Consider the following 16,956-nt stretch of genomic DNA (forward strand, 5'->3'; position numbering starts at 1 on the left):
CGTTGATCCTAACTGATGTAAGACAGGGATTTTTTACTAGGATTAAATGTCAGGAATGGTGAAAAACTGAGTTTAAATATATTTGGCTAATGTGTATGTAAACTTCCAACTACAACTGTATGCGTACGTGACCAATAAAATTTGATTTGGTGTTGTGTATGAGCTGTGACTAGTTCTGTTGAGTGTTGTGTATGAGTTGTGTCTAGTTCTGTTAGTTCTTGTATCTCTTTTATTCAACTAAACCCTTAATTATACTTTTTATGTGTTTCCAGATTCTAGTTGAAAAGCCTCTATGACCACCATGAGCTGGAGCTTTCTCACGCGTCTTCTGGAAGAGATCCACAACCATTCCACCTTTGTGGGGAAAGTGTGGCTCACGGTGCTCATCATATTCCGCATTGTGCTGACCGCTGTGGGGGGCGAGTCCATCTACTCTGACGAGCAGACCAAGTTCACCTGTAACACCAAGCAGCCCGGTTGTGACAACGTGTGCTACGATGCCTTCGCCCCKCTCTCACATGTCCGCTTCTGGGTTTTCCAGATCATCATGATCTCCACCCCCTCGGTAATGTACCTGGGCTACGCCATCCACAAGATAGCCCGCACCTCCGAGTTGGAGCGCCGGAAGTTCCACCGCCGGAAGAAGCTCATTCATGCTCAAAGGTGGACGGAAAGCCACCCGCTTGAGGAGGTGCTGGAGGAGGATGAGGACAACAATGCAGAGCCTATGATCTACCAGGAGGAGATGGTGGAAGCTCAAGAAGTCAAGCCTGAGCCGGACAAGCCGCAGAAACATGACGGCCGCCGGCGGATCATGCAAGAGGGCCTGATGAGAATCTATGTCCTTCAGCTACTGTCCCGGGCCGTGTTTGAGATCGGRTTCCTGGTGGGCCAGTATCTTCTCTATGGCTTCCGTGTTAATTCATCATATGTGTGCAATAAGGTGCCCTGTCCCCACAATGTAGACTGCTTTATTTCTCGGCCGACGGAGAAGACCATCTTCCTGCTCATCATGTATGTCGTCAGCTGCCTCTGCCTGCTCCTCAACGTGTGTGAGATGTTCCACTTGAGCATTGGAACATTCCGAGACACTCTCCGCAAGAGGAGGAATCAGGGGGGTCGACAGCCCTCGTATAGTTACCCGTACTCCCATAACATCCCCGCATCTCCCCCCGGGTACAACCTGGTCATGAAGTCAGACAGGCCCAACCGGATTATCCCCAACAGTCTAATTATGCACCATGAGCAGAACATGGCCAACGATGTCCAGGAACATAAACAAGAGTGCACCAGTCCAGATGACAACATCCCCTCGGACCTGGCCAGCCTGCACCGCCACCTACGGGTGGCCCAGGAGCAGCTCGAAATGGCCTTCCAGACCTACAACACCAACAAGAACCAGCCCACCTCGAGGACAAGTAGTCCTGGAAGCACCATGGCAGAGCAAATCAGGGTCAACACAACCCAGGAGAAACAAGGAGCCAGGCCGAAATCAGCCACTACAGAGATTGCTGGGACCGTTGTAAAAAATGGAAAGAGTTCTGTATGGATTTAGGAATTATTAACTTCACATGGTACAGTAATCGTAGTGAAAAGTAATTTTCAATCTCCAGGACCATATTCTGTGGATAATGGAAGATGTGAAATGAGACAAGATAGTTAAAAGCTTTGGAGCGTGAATCGATTGCACTGCCTGAATAGATTTAGCTTTGTCACAAGGAGAAACCAGCAGTGTGATGTGTCGGATCAGGAGCACACAAAATATGCACTATTTACATGCGATATCAAAACAATGGTAAACATAAAAAGGAAAAACAAACATGAAGATATCACTAAATACAGTAATAGTGTATCCTATTATTAGGGTGTCTTTTTGTGCTTTAAATAACATAGCTTGAACATAGTTAATATATGCATATGTTGCTTAGTCAAACATTTCTTATTTTAGCTACTTACAAATATAGGGAGATTTAAAATGAACCATGATGGCAATATATTTTGAATTATTTTTACTGGGATTATTAATTTAACCTTGCTTTTGAACTGGATTAATTTGACAGAATATATTTATAATGTCTTTAAAACTATAACAATATGCAAGTGTGTCTATTTTAAATTGTGACTAGTTAAAAGCAATACCGTGGTAAGCACATTTTAATGGCACTACGATTGAATCCTGATGATGTTTAAGAAAAGGACAGTGAACCAAATGTGAAAAGTAATCTAGAAATTCCTAACTGTTCAGATTTGCACTTGGAACCTTTTAACTAATTTTGAGTTGTATTAAGACATTTAAAAAAATATGCATTAACAATTTATTTGAGGAAGAAATGCTGGATATGTATGGGTTAGGTTGAAAGATAAGATGTGAAATGTTATAGGACAAATGGTGTTCCATCAGCAGAAGTTTGAGCAACACTGTTCTCCGTAGAGTAAGATTTTATTTCACTCTACTTTTCAAAGCTTTGTTGTAAGATTACATTTTTATTTAGCATTCTGCAGTGTCGGAATAAATTAGTTAAAGAAGAAGTGAAAGAAAAAGGTAAGTAGGTTGTTGTTTTGAAAATTTGAACGACCAATTTCTGATAGTTTCTGCTGTTTTTGTGGGCCAAATAATGAATTAATTTACTTTGCTACATTTTAACACAATGTACATATACAGTACATTGCACATAGTAGAAGATGTACACTGAGTGAACAAGACATTAAGGACACTTTCCTAATATTGAGTTGCACCCATTTGCTAAATGACTAAAATCTATAAATGTAAATGTGTCGAAAGTGTTCCACAGGGATGCTGGCCCATGTTGACACCTATGCTTCCCACAGTTATGTCAAGTAGGTCTTTGGGTGGTGGACCATTCTTTATACACACAGGAAACTGTTGAGCATGAAAAATCCAGCAGCGTTGCAGTTCTTGCCACAAACCGGTGCGCCTGGCACCTACTACAGCACCCCGTTCGAAGGCACTTAAATCTTTTGTCTGAGTCACATACACAATCAATGTCTCAAGGCTTAAAAATCCTTCTCTTTCCCTTCATCTACAGTGGCTTGCAACAGTATTCACCCCCTTGGCATTTTCCTATTTTGTGCCTTACAATCTGGAATTAAAATTGATTTTATGGGGGTTTGTATCATCTGATTTACACAACATGCCTACCACTTTGAAGATGCAAAATATGTTTTATTGTGAAACAATCAAGAAATAAGACAAAACAGAAAACTTGAGCGTGCATAACTATTCACCCCCCCCCCCCCAAAGTCAATATTTTGTTAGAGCCACCTTTTGCAGCAATTGCAGATGCAAGTCTCTTGGGGTATGCCTCTATAAGCTTGGCACATCTAGCCACTGGGATTTTTGCCCATTCTTCAAGTCAAAACTGCTCCAGCTCCTTCAAGTTGGATGGGTTCCGCTGGTATACAGCAATCTTTAAGTCATACCACAGATTCTCAATTGGATTGACGTCTGGGCTTTGACTGGGCCATTCCAAGACATTTAAATGTTTCCCTTAAACCACTCAAGTGTTGTTTTAGCAGAATGCCTAGGGTCATTGTCCTGCTCGAAGGTGAACATCCGTCCCAGTCTCAAATCTCCGGAAGACTGAAACAGGTTTCCCTCAAGAATTTCCCTGTATTAATTCTTCAATTCTGACCAGTTTCCCAGTCCCTGCCGATGAAAAACATCCCCACAGGGATGGTGTTCTCGGGGTGATGAGAGGTGTTGGGTTTTTTCCAGACATAGCGTTTTTCTTGATGGCCAAAAAGCTCACTTTTAGTCTCATCTGACCAGAGTACCTTCTTCCATATGTTTGGGGAGTCTCCCACATGCATTTTGGCAAATACCAAACACCTTTGCTTATTTTTCTCTTCAAGCAATTACTTTTTCTGGACACTCTTCTGTAAAGCACAGCTCTGTGTAGTGAACGGCTTAAAGTGGTCCTATGAACAGATACTCCAATCTCTGCTGTGGAGCTTTGCAGCTCCTTCAGGMTAATATTTGGTCTCTTTGTTGCCTCTCTSATTAATGCCGTCCTTGCCTGGTCTGTGAGTTTTGGTGGGCGGCCCTCTCTTGGCAGGTTTGTTGTGATGCCATATTCTTTCCATTTTTTAATAATGGATTTAATGGTGCTCCGTGGGATGTTCAAAGTTTCTGATATTTTTTATAACTCAACCGAGATCTGTACTTCTCCACAACTTGTCCCTGACCTGTTTGGAGAGCTCCTTGGTCTTCATGGTGCTGCTTGCTTGTTGGTTCCCCTTTCTTATTGGTGTTGCAGACTCTGTGGCCTTTCAGAACAGGTGTATATATACTGAGATCATGTGACAGATCATGTGACACTTAAATAAAGTCCACCTGTGTGCAATCTAAGTAATTATGTGACTTCTGAAGGTAATTGGTTGCACCAGATCTTATTTAGGGGCTTCATAGCAAAGGGGGTGAATACATATGCACGTACCACTTTTCCATTTAAATTRTTTATTTTTTTGAAACAAGCAATTTTTTTCACTTCACTTCACCAATTTGGACTATTTGTGTATGTCCATTACATGAAATCCAAATAAAAATCCAGTTAAATGACAGGTTGTAATGCAACAAAATAGGAAAACGCCAAGGGGGATGAATACTTTTGCAAGGCACCGTACACTGATTGATGTGGATTTAACAAGTGACATCAATAAGGGATCATATCTTTCCCCTGGTTTCACCTYGTCAGTCTATGTCATGGAAAGAGCAGGTGTCCTTAATATTTAGTACACTCAGTGTATATCCTCATAAGTTTAAGTTGACTCCATATTTTCTTATATTTAGTTATCTGTCTTGAAAAAGAAAAGCATTTAATTTATTTTTTACTCCCCTTTTCTCCCCAATTTCATGATATTAAAAATGTATATATATTTTATTATTAACCCATCTTTGGAGGACACYTATCTTTTTCTTTTTTTTACAACTTTTCTGCTACATATACATACATTTTACATACACATTTTGCATACACATTTTACATACATGGTACTTTTATATAAAGCAATCACATAACAATAATACATTACCAAACATAAATTCTTTAATCCAACCCCTCAGCCACTCTCAGCCCATCTCACCTATCACAATAGACCCCCCTTGTTTGGTTTCGATCTTGTCTCATCGCTGCAACTCCCCAACGGGCTTGGGAGAGGCAAAGGTCAACTGACGCGTCCTCCGAAACATGACCTGCCAAGCCACGCCTCAACACTTGCTCGCTTAACCCGGAAGCCAGCTGCATCAATGTGTCGGAGGAAACACTTTTAAACTGACAACAGCAGTGAGTCTGCAAGCGCTCGGCCCGCCTAAAGGAGTCGCTAGAGCGCGATGACTCAAGTTAAGTCCCACTTTTATAGTCTTAAGTTTCATCAGCTGTGTTGTACAATATGATATAAACACAGGATATACGGAATTTTGACTGCACTGGGCCTTTAAAACTTTCCGAAGGAAGGTTTCCATTTACCCAGATTTATTAGGCAAAAGCAATGTTGCAACAACAACAAAAACATTGCGACACATTTAATGGAAACGGCAGCCATAGGAGAAATGTTCGAAAGATCGACAACATTTTTATCTGTTCGACAAGGGTGGATTTTTAAATGGGTGTCATGACTCTCTTATCATAAGAGTAGGGGTGTTAACCAGCCATAAAATTATGCAATATATGTCACAACAGGTGTAAATATATTGGTCATGACAGTGTTATGACCATATTATGACAGGTTAGAAGCTGTTATGACATATTATGACATGGTTATGACCGTGTCATAATGTGTTATGACACTGGCTGTTAAGTAAAGTGTTAKCCAAGTATCACCATCCAATATTTTTTTTTCTTCAAGAGTGCACGTTCTARCATTGCACGGACCGTGGCGATACGTTGGCAAATTAGGATGATTAGAAATGGCAAATATTAGTAAATTCTTACATACTATCCATGCTGGGTTTTGCGGGCTACCTGAGACATGAAACAGATAGATGGAAGGGCATACAGGCAATTTATTAATGCGCAATTTGCCTAAATGGATAATAGAAACACTTCAACCATTTAATTTGTGTCTGACACTCTAGGTCAGGGGTACTCAACTCTTACCCTACGAGGTCCGGAGCCTGCTGGTTTTCAGCCAATTGTTGCATTTATTTTTGATGCAAACTTTCTAAATGTCGACCAAAAAAATCTCTGGTCAAGTTGATGGAAACATAGCTAGTGTAAATTAATCAAGTTGTTTGTTGTAGATACATAATTCTGCCTTTAGCATTATGATACTCCAAAGTGCCTCAAATGGTTAAGATTGTTCCTGTGTTTTATTTTATTTTTTAAATAAACCTAGATGAAAATGCTTGGTGTGTCTCTAATTATATGTCATTGCATAGAAATAACCACACACACACACACATACACACGGACATACACACACACACACACACGCTATATGTATAAAGTACAGAATAACATCAAGTCCAACAACTGCAATCACACTTTTCGCTTACTTGACCAATTACTTAACACAACGTGCCATTGGAACACAGGAGTGATGGTTGCTGATAATGTGCCTCTGTACGCCCATGTAGATATTCCATAACAAATCTGCCGTTTCCAGCTACAATAGTCATTTACAACATTAACAATGTCTACACTGTATTTCTGATCAATTTGATGTTAATTTAAATGGATTTTTTTTTTTCCTTTTCTTTCAAAAACAAGGACATTTCTAAGTAACCAGAAACTTTTGAACGGTAGTATACAGGTAAGGTTACATGGAAATGCACTCAACTAATGCCTTTTTATTGTATGCTGTTACTGACATGTTTACACCAGAACCTCARTTATGGGCGTAGCTTGCTTATCTAGCCATTGAATTACACACTAAAGTRAGTGTGCAGCAGTGGAGGCTCCTCAGAGGAGGAAGGGGAGGACCATCCTCTRCAGTGAAATTTCATAAAAATAAAATAGTGAAACATTTAAAAAGTTATCCTTTTTAGATTAAACTATACTAAATACTGTATGTTCATATGTCACCAAATAATTGGTTAAAATATACTGTTTTGCAATGAAGGTCTACATTAACTTCAACAGCACTGCCGAGGCCAGCACCATGGTGTAGCCGGAGGACATGGTGTAGCCGGAGGTCAGCTAGCTTCCGTTCTCCTCTGGCTTCATTGGCTTCAATACAAAACCTAGGAGGCTGGTAGGCCTCACCCCCTTCCATAGACTAACATGGTAATTATGACGACTTCCGAAGGACGTCCTCCAACCAATCAAAGCTTTTGCAGAATGAATTGACATGTTGTCTGTCATGTCTTTGGCATCAGTGAAGACTGATATTTTATCAAATCAATTCTCTGTAATTATTATTACGTGATTAAACTAATCATGTAAATTTAATTGACTAGGAAGTCGGGGTACCAAGGAAAATCTTCAGATCACAAAGTTATAATTTTCCTAATATAACTCTTCAGATATTTTAATATTGGATCAATTAGTCTTTTAATMAATMAATTATTCTTTACCTCACGTTAGTCTCATTCCAAACGTTGTAAATTGTTGGTTATCTGCACGAACCCAGCCTTCACTATGAATCATCCATACATCAATAGTATCAATCATTTATTTACTAACTAACTAAATAATCGCAGAAATGCATAAACAAACAAACAAAGTAGATATGGTTACAAGGAAATGATAGGGGATGTTCCCTAGTGGGCTAACCGATATGGCGGCTTGGTAGACAAAGAGACTGAGAAGGGCGCGAAAGACAAAAGACACTACACAGTTGATAATTATATTAATTGAAATGCTAATCCTTTGCACATGAACGCTCACTCATTCAGGAATAATTGCAATCAATATATATATTTACGCTCAGTGTGTCGTCGTGATCTCTGTTGGAATCGTCAGTCTTTCTGTTGAAAAGTTCATCTGAACTTCTCTTTGCGTCCCTGGAGTCTTTCGTGGTTAGAATGGATACTTCAGAGTCCCATTCAGAAATATTCTTGTAGATAGATGTTTCGGCGGTTGTCGGTCTTCGCATTCCAGGTCGACATAAATTATAGCTGCAGACTAGTAATTAGTATCGAAGATTTGCTCTTATTCTGTCGGTATAGATAGTCTCAGAGTTTAATAATTTCCACCAGTGTAGCCAATGCTCCACGTGGTTTGGTTAGGAATTCAACAACCGTTACAACCTTAGCTGCCTCAGATGACCGAGGAATGCATGGTCTCTACTCAAACCTTAGCCCTCTCGGTAATCGATGTACGCATGGTCTGAAGTGGGCTTCTCCAGGTGGGGGTTATATTCGGAACAGTAGAAAAGGCTGTCCAATGATGCCAGATCAATGGCTGTGCTCATGGAGCGGGCCAATGACTTAGTTAAACTTTAAAGGGAATTGGATTCTCTTTCATTAAACAGTTTAAAATCACATTACATAATTTCACAAATAGTTTAATCTTTACTCATTCATTTTATACAATAATTAGATGCAAATCTCATAACGGAGACTTGTATAAACAGAGTTATGGTAATGTGGCTGTATTGTCTCATGAGGTCACCAACATTAAACAAAATGGACCGGTCGTAGCTGGATTCTCCACCGACCGTTTACACATTCTCCAAAACATGGATATTGGTCAGTTCTCAAGTTCTGTGAGGTAGAATAAGTTCCTTTGTTCTACTGTGAACCCTCTCTCTATACCGCATGGCCGGGGGGGACGAGAGTCTCCTCATGGAATTTACGACAGGAGATAACAGAGCCTGGGTGTAGGAGGGAGAGAGAGGTGGTAAGAAAGAGAGGGAGGGTACTTTCTACACCCAAAGAGGGCCACGTCATGACATGTCCATCCAATCATAGAAGGATCAGAGAATGAACCTAGTATGTTGCATCGGGATTGTGCCACAGAGCATTATGGGGGTTCTATGTATTAAAGCGAGGTTCGATCTCTGCCTAAGATTGATTTCATGAAGAAGGATGAAAAGGTGAGGGCGTTCAATACCAACTTGTATCAAATGTATAGCTGGTTAATTAACAGGGAGCCTTTCATCAAGCCGCCTGTAACTGCACTTCACAATGCTTTACATACTGAACATCTTTTCTGGGATGTCGAAAACAATTCTGAATGATTTGATATCTTCCATCGCATCATCCGTTAAAAGTTTGATTACAGAGATAGGTTGACGCATTTATTTGCGTGAGCTCAAGTAGGCTTTGCACTTTCCTCTTGTATTTATTTAGCAAAGATGAAAATAGTCACTCCAGACAGACACAAGCAAAAACTAATGACATAAATGTTGCTGCAGCCTAGGCTACACCTAAACATTAGAAATCTGACATGCTGTATGGGATGAAAACAATACTTTTTTTCCGTTTTATCAACTGTAGGCTACTAATAAGAGCAGCTGCATAACAGCCTATGCGCCCTGTCCATCTGTACAGGGCCAACTAATTGATAACGTCATGTATTTATAMTCCATTTGTTTGTCAGGAGAAAATGTGAATGTGATCAAATCTAGATTATATAAAAAATAAGGCTGGCTAAAATAGGCTGGCTAAAATGCCTATACAGTTTTATAGGAAAAAATGGTCCTATCATAGCCCATATAACAGCTTTTTACAACTGATTAATCACTGTCATACCTTTTATAGGTTCCAGAATTTTCCTAGTTAGGTTAACGTATAAGGAAAAACTCCAGGCCCCAGGGGGTAAAAATTGCCCCACTGCTCTGGGACCTGTGGTGACACCAGTCTGCTTGCAGGTGTCAGTTATCGTCAGGTATGTGGATGATCAGGGCTTTATTCAGGAACATTTCTTGGGCTACTTTGATGTGTCAAGTGGGCGAGATGCGCAGTCTGTGTTTGACTTTGTGAATTTGGAGATGTCTGAGTTTAACTTCAGAAAAACTCGTTGTCCAAACCTACGATGGCGCAGTTGTAATGGAATGTATCTGCTATTTGTATTTTACAGCTAAGTCCCCTCATGTTCCCTGATTAAGAGGTGATGTCTACTCCACTCCACTACCATTGTCAACATTCTCCTGACATGAACTGAAGCCACGTCTCATGTGTCCGCTCATCCACTGGCACATTGAATGTTTCCCTTCCAAATACTGTGAGTACCGCTATCAATATTCTCTCATTACTGTATGTAGAGTCAATCACATACACAATCACATTATTACACACCAATGATTTTACTCCTTGCTTGGACTAACTCATTCTTAGCCCTTTTGTCTAACTGTGTAGTGTCTGGTGTTATTGTTTTTTGTCTTCCCAGTCAAATCCTATCCTGCACTGGTCAAGCCTCTGAACACCTCAACTCATGCCTCATACCCTCAGTCAATCACTGCGCTGTGATCCCTTTCCAACACTGTGTAAGTAGCCCACTCATTCCCAATCCCCATAATATTCTACTATAAATGGCTTTATTAAATGCTTTAGGTTAAAATAATTKGTGTTTGTCGAWTTTTGAAACACGCTTTGTGGTCTCCGTGCCTTCCGCGCCTATACCGTGGGTCTCCAATCCTTCTCAATTTTTCAAGTCACCAGCCTCCACTGGTGTGCAGCAGTTAGATAATGTTTCAATTCAAGTTAGCTACTAGAAACCCAGGCATGATATTCATTTGAAYCACCCCCATATGATGGTTGACATGTTCTTTCTCCTATTGTTATTTAGATTGAAAGAAGCAGAAGTGGGTTGTGGTGTTCTCGTCAAGTGTGACAACACCATAAAATACACACTTTTTAAACATTTGAAGGTTTATAAAAATCTTCCGTCAGGTGAAGATCAGCCCGTCCAGAGCTTTTTCTATGGGCTGTGTTGCCTCATGGACAGGGATGCAAACTAGTCACCTTTCGGCAAAATTCGCCGTTTTGATTCCAAAATAGGTGACCTACGTGAATGGTGTAGATCCGATGACAAAAGTTTGTGTGGGAGGGGGTTGGATCATTACTGGCTGTAAGCGAACGAGTGATGCACCTTCYGAGCAATACTGGCTGTATCCAAGGCTCAGCCAATTGTTCACATAACAACAGAATGCTGCACACGACTGAAGAGACAAGAGACAACCAATTTGCTAGTTATTGGATCAGCGTGCGCTATGGAAAGACAGCAGATAGTGCAAAGGCAGTTACAGCAGCGCGTTCCCTGAACGATAACGAAGAGGTAAGTGAGAAGCCTTAGCTAGCCAGAGAAATGTTGAGCAACATTAGCCTGCTTAGCTGATCAAATAACAGAGTTTATTGTGTGAAAATTAGCTGGCTAATAAAGTCAGACAGCTAACGTTAGTAACCTAACCAATTCGCTATAGTATTAACTGGTATACGACTCCTTGCCGGTGTTGTGCAGAAAATCTCCCCCCTACCTTCGCGTGAACGCGCACGCACTATATTCTTCATCGCTGCAACTTGCTTGCTAGTTGAGATTTCTGATCACGTTAAGCTGCGTTTCATTKGATMTTTTATGTCGGTTTGATCGCGTGGGAAGCCCTAGTAATGTCCCCAGTTTTGAGTTTGGCTATTTGTTTCAAGTGTATTAGTCTATAAATAAKTATTTTTTGCCAAAATTCGACATCTCTCCCATGTCTTATTCGACTAGTAGTTGCTTGCCTACATTTTACCCCTCCTCTATGTTTAATATAACACACACATTTTCACTCGTAACTTCTCCGCTATGCAATCTGGTTTCAGAGCTGGTCATGGGTGCACCTCAGCTACGCTCAAGGTCCTAAACGACATCATAACCGCCATCGATAAGAGACATTACTGTGCAGCCGTATTCATCGACCTGGCCAAGGCTTTCGACTCTGTCAATCACCACATTCTTATTGGCAGACTCGACAGCCTTGGTTTCTGAAATGTTTGCCTTGCCTGGTTTACCAACTTCTTCTCTGATAGAGTTCAGTGTGTCAAATCGGAGGGCCTGTTGTCCGGACCTCTGGCAGTCTCTATGGGGGTGCCACAGGGTTCAATTCTCGGGCCGACTCTCTTCTCTGTATACATCAATGATGTCGCTCTTGCTGCTGGTGAGTCTCTGATCCACCTCTACGCAGACGACACCAGTCTGTATACCTCTGGCCCTTCTTTGGACACTGTGTTAACAACCCTCCAGACGAGCTTCAATGCCATACAACTCTCCTTCCGTGGCCTCCAACTGCTCTTAAACGCAAGTAAAACTAAACGCATGCTATTCAATCGATCACTGCCTGCACCTGCTCGCTCGTCCAGCATCACTACTCTGGACGGCTCTGACTTAGAATACGTGGACAACTACAAATACCTAGGTGTCTGGTTAGACTGTAAACTCTCCTTCCATCCAAAATTAAATATAGAATTGGCTTCCTATATCGCAACAAAGCGTCCTTCACTCATGCTGCCAAACATACCCTCGTAAAACTGACCATCCTACCGATCCTCGACTTCGGTGATGTCATCTATAAAATAGCCTCCAACACTCTACTCAACAAATTGGATGCAGTCTATCACAGTGCCATCCGTTTTGTCACCAAAGCCCCATACACTACTCACCATTGCGACCTGTACGCTCTCGTTGGTTGGCCCTCGCTTCATACTCGTCGCCAAACCCACTGGCTACAGGTTATCTACAAGTCTCAGCTCACTGGTCACCATAGCAGCACCCACTCGTAGCACGCACTCCAGCAGGTATATCTCACTGGCCACCCCCAAAGCCAATTCCTCCTTTGGTCGTCTTTCCTTCCAGTTCTCTGCTGCCAATGACTGGAACGAACTGCAAAAATCTCTGAAGCTGGAGACTCATATCTCCCTCACTAGCTTTAAGCACCAGCTGTCAGAGCAGCTCACAGATCACTGCACCTGTACATAGACCATCTGTAAACAGCCCATATATCTACCTACCTCATCCCCATATTGTATTTATTTATTTATCTTGCTCCTTTATCTTGCTCCTGGGCCCTCACCAGTTTGCATCCTTGCAGGGAACAGCCCCAAGCCAGGGTAGGCCCAAGCCAGATCTCACTTCCCCAGGAACACTCTGATGTGGGAGGAAGATCCGAGAACTCTGCAAATTATTCCATCGTGTCTGTCAGCAAGTGGCTATTTTAGCATGTAAATCTTGGTGGGGCAAACTCTGTATGAACTATAACAGTGAGAAACGGTGCCCACAAACTGTTAAGTCCTACAGAAAGCTGTCCCAATAGAATAACTTTTTTTCAGCACCATGGAGTGAATCTTTATCACTACTACACCTGGCTGTCAGCAGAGCCTTGTCTGGCAGCAAAATAGTTAATTCAGCCTCATTTACTGCCTGTCACGTTCTGACCTTAGTTCTTTTGTTATTTCTTTGTTTTAGTATGGTCAGGGCGTGAGTTGGGTGGGTTATCTATGTTTCTGTTTCTATGTTGMTTTTTTCGTTTGGCCTGGTATGATTCTCAATCAGAGGCAGGTGTCGTTAGTTGTCTCTGATTGAGAATCATACTTAGGTAGCCTTTTTTCACCTGGGTTTCGTGGGTGGTTGTCTTCCGTGTCTGTGTGTTCCACACGGAACTGTTTCGGTTTTCAGTAGTTCACTTTGTTGTTTTGTATCTCAGTGTTCAGTTTGTTCAATTAAAGATTCATCATGAACACTTACCATGCTGCGCTTTGGTCCTCCTCTCTTTCTCCAGACGAAGATCGTTACACTGCCTTTAAAAAACATAGCTGATATGGCTGACTTGCTTAAACAAATGTGGTTTCTACTGACAATTGAGATGTACAAACTCTAAAAGGCAATCCGTATTTTTTAAGACTTTAATGAGCGAGCTAGGACGGACATAGTCAATATAACTATTTGTTCAGCACTTTTGAAACGTACAACGACAGAATTCAGAACATGGGCCGTTCTTACAGTATTCTCCCTGTACACCAAGTCAGATCCGTAGGATATAAGCAGGCACTGAAAGCTCTTACAATATTCGATGATGACATTTCTCTAAAACAGACTATAAATCAAGTTGTATTGGTCACATACAGTTGAAGTTGGAAGTTTACATAAACCTTATCCAAATACATTTAAACTCAGTTTCACAATTCCTGACATTTAATCCGAGTAAAAATTCCCTGTCTTAGGTCAGTTAGGATCACCACTTTATTTWAAGAATGTGAAATGTCAGAATAATAGTAGAGAGAATGATTTATTTCAGCTTTTATTTCTTTCATCACACTCCCAGTGGGTCAGAAGTTTACATACACTCAATTAGTATTTGGTAGCATTGCCTTTAAATTGTTTAACTTGCGTCAAACGTTTAGTGTAGCCGTCCACAAGCTTCCCACAATAAGTTGGGTGAATTTTGGCCCATTCCTCCAGACAGAGCTGGTGTAACTGAATCAGGTTTGTAGGCCTCCTTGCTCGCACATGCTTTTTCAGTTCTGCCCACAAATTTTCCATAGGACTGAGGTCAGGGATTTGTGATGGCCACTCCAATACCTTGACTTTGTTGTACTTAAGCCATTTTGCACAACTTTGGAAGTGCTTGGGGTCATTGTCCATTTGGAAGACCCATTTGCTTCAATAGACGTTGCTTCAATATATCCACATKATTTTCCTCCCTCATGATGCCATCTATTTTGTGAAGCGCACCAGTCCCTCCTGCAGCAAAGCACCCCCACAACATGATGCTGCCACCCCCGTGCTTCACGGTTGGGATGGTGTTCTTTGGCTTGCAGGCCTCCCCCCTTTTTCCTCCAAACATAATGATGGTCATTATGGTCAAACAGTTCTATTTTTGTTTCATCAGACCAGAGGACATTTCTCCAAAAAGTACGATCTTTGTCCCCATGTGCAGTTGCAAACCGTAGTCTGGCTTTTTTATGGCGGTTTTGGAGCAGTGGCTTCTTCCTTGCTGAGAGGCCTTTCAGGTTATGTCGATATAGGACTTGTTTTACTGTGGATATAGATATTTTTGTATCTGTTTCCTCCAGCATCTTCAACAGGGTCCTTTGCTGTTGTTCTGGGATTGATTTGCACTTTTCGCACCAAAGTACGTTCATCTCTAGGAGACAGAACGCGTCTCCTTCCTGAGCGGTATGACGGCTGCGTGGCCCCATGGTGTTTATACTTGCGTACTATTGTTTGTACAGATGAACGTGGTACCTTCAGGCTTTTGGAAATTGCTCCCAAGGATGAACCAGACTTGTGGATGTCTACAATTTTTTTTCTGAGGTCTTGGCTGATTTCTTTTGATTTTCCCATGATGTTAAGCAAAGAGGCACTGAGTTTGAAGGTAAGCCCGGAAATACATCCACAAGCAGACCTCCAATTGACTCAAAGTATGTCAATTAACCTATCAGAAGCTTCTAAAGCCATGACATTATTTTCTGGAATTTTTCAAGCTGTTTAAAGGCACAGTCAACTTAGTATGTAAACTTCTGTCCCACTGGAATTGTGATACAGTGAATAATAAGTGAAATAATCTGTCTGTAAACAATTGTTGGAAAAATGACTTGTGTCATGCACAAAGTAGATGTCCTAACCGACTTGCCAAAACTATAGTGTGTTAACAAGAAATTTGTGGAGTGGTTGAAAAACAAGTTTTAATGACTCCAACCTAAGTGTATGTAAACTTCCGACTTCAACTGTACACATGGTTAGCATGTTAATGCGAGTGTAGAGAAATGCTTGTGCTCCCAGTTCCGACAGTGCTGTAATATCTAACAAGTAATCTAACAATTCCACAACAACTACCTAATACACACAAATCTAAAAGGATGGAAAAATAATATGTACATATAAATATATGGATGAACGATGACCGAGCGATATAGGCAAGATGCAATAGATGGTATAAAATACAGTATATACATATGAGATGAGTAATGAAATATATATATATATATAAACATTATTAAAGTGGCATTATTTAAAGTGACTAGTGATCCATTTATTAAAGTTGCCAATGATTTGAGTATGTCTGTAGGCAGCAGCCTCTCTGTGTTAGTGATGGCTGTTTAACAGTCTGATGCTCTTGAGATGGTAGCTGTTTTTCAGTCTCTCGGTCCCAGCTTTGATGTACATGTACTGACCTCGCCTTCTGGATGGTAGCGGGGTGAACAGGAAGTGGCTCAGGTGGTTGTTGTCCGTGATAATCCTTTTGGRCTTCCTGTGACATCGGGTGCACCACCCTCTGGAGATCCTTGCGGTTGAGGGCTGTGCAGTTGCCGTACCTGTGCTCACTTGAACAGGAAGGTGGCAATGCGGTCCTTTGTGGGCAAATTTTGTAATATTTTTTTTTTCATCAATGTCTGGCTTAATTTTTTTTTGTAACCTTTATTTAATTAGGCAAGTCAGTTAAGAACAAATTCTTATTTAGAATGACGGCCAAACCCGGACGACACTTGGCCAATTGTGAGCCGCCCTATGGGACGCCCAATGACGGCCGGATGTGATACAGCCTGGATTCAATCCAGGTACTGCAGTGACGCTTCTTGTATGASATTTCCCAGTTCCGAGATTCCAGTTGTTTTGAATGCGGCAGAAGTCACTATGGATTGACAGCATGGCCAATATTGAATGTTTATCCTTTTAAGCTTGGAAAAGAGACCCTTAAACCCAGACTTGGACCACACACCCTCTCCCATGAATAGAATGCTAGTGATTGCTTTGTAATGCTTGCAGTTAGCCACTGATTCCTTCCAAACCACTCATTGTTGAATTAGTGATTTCCAACCTATTGTGTAGTGTTTATGTCCAATGGCCGATGAGCACCGATACGTTTTATCTATAATTTRTCTTCATAATTTCTATTCATATGTCAAGGATTAAAAGGGATTTGCCAGTACATTGTCGACTTGATTCATGATGATGACTGCTAGCTTGCTAGCTAAGGTTTTGAAAGTATGATGTTGACATGATCAATGAAAGCTACGGTAGATATAACGTGATTTGACGTAATTTTATCTGTGTCCAATGACCTTCACCTTTCTTGGAT

At 41.2% G+C, this 16,956-nt stretch overlaps 1 protein-coding gene across 1 annotated transcript; it reads left to right on the forward strand.

Annotated features, from left to right (window-relative positions):
- The first annotated feature begins 276 nt into the window (after positions 1-276).
- On the forward strand, positions 277-6,363 carry LOC111979603 (gap junction gamma-1 protein-like). The gene has a single exon (XM_070448823.1). It carries the CDS (start codon positions 293-295, stop codon positions 1,553-1,555), a length of 1,263 nt encoding a protein of 420 aa, XP_070304924.1. The 5' UTR covers positions 277-292; the 3' UTR covers positions 1,556-6,363.
- The last annotated feature ends 10,593 nt before the right edge of the window (positions 6,364-16,956 follow it).

This window comes from Salvelinus sp. IW2-2015, linkage group LG19 (assembly GCF_002910315.2).
Source record: "Salvelinus sp. IW2-2015 linkage group LG19, ASM291031v2, whole genome shotgun sequence".
In the NCBI taxonomy this organism is placed as follows: Eukaryota; Metazoa; Chordata; class Actinopteri; order Salmoniformes; family Salmonidae; genus Salvelinus; species Salvelinus sp. IW2-2015.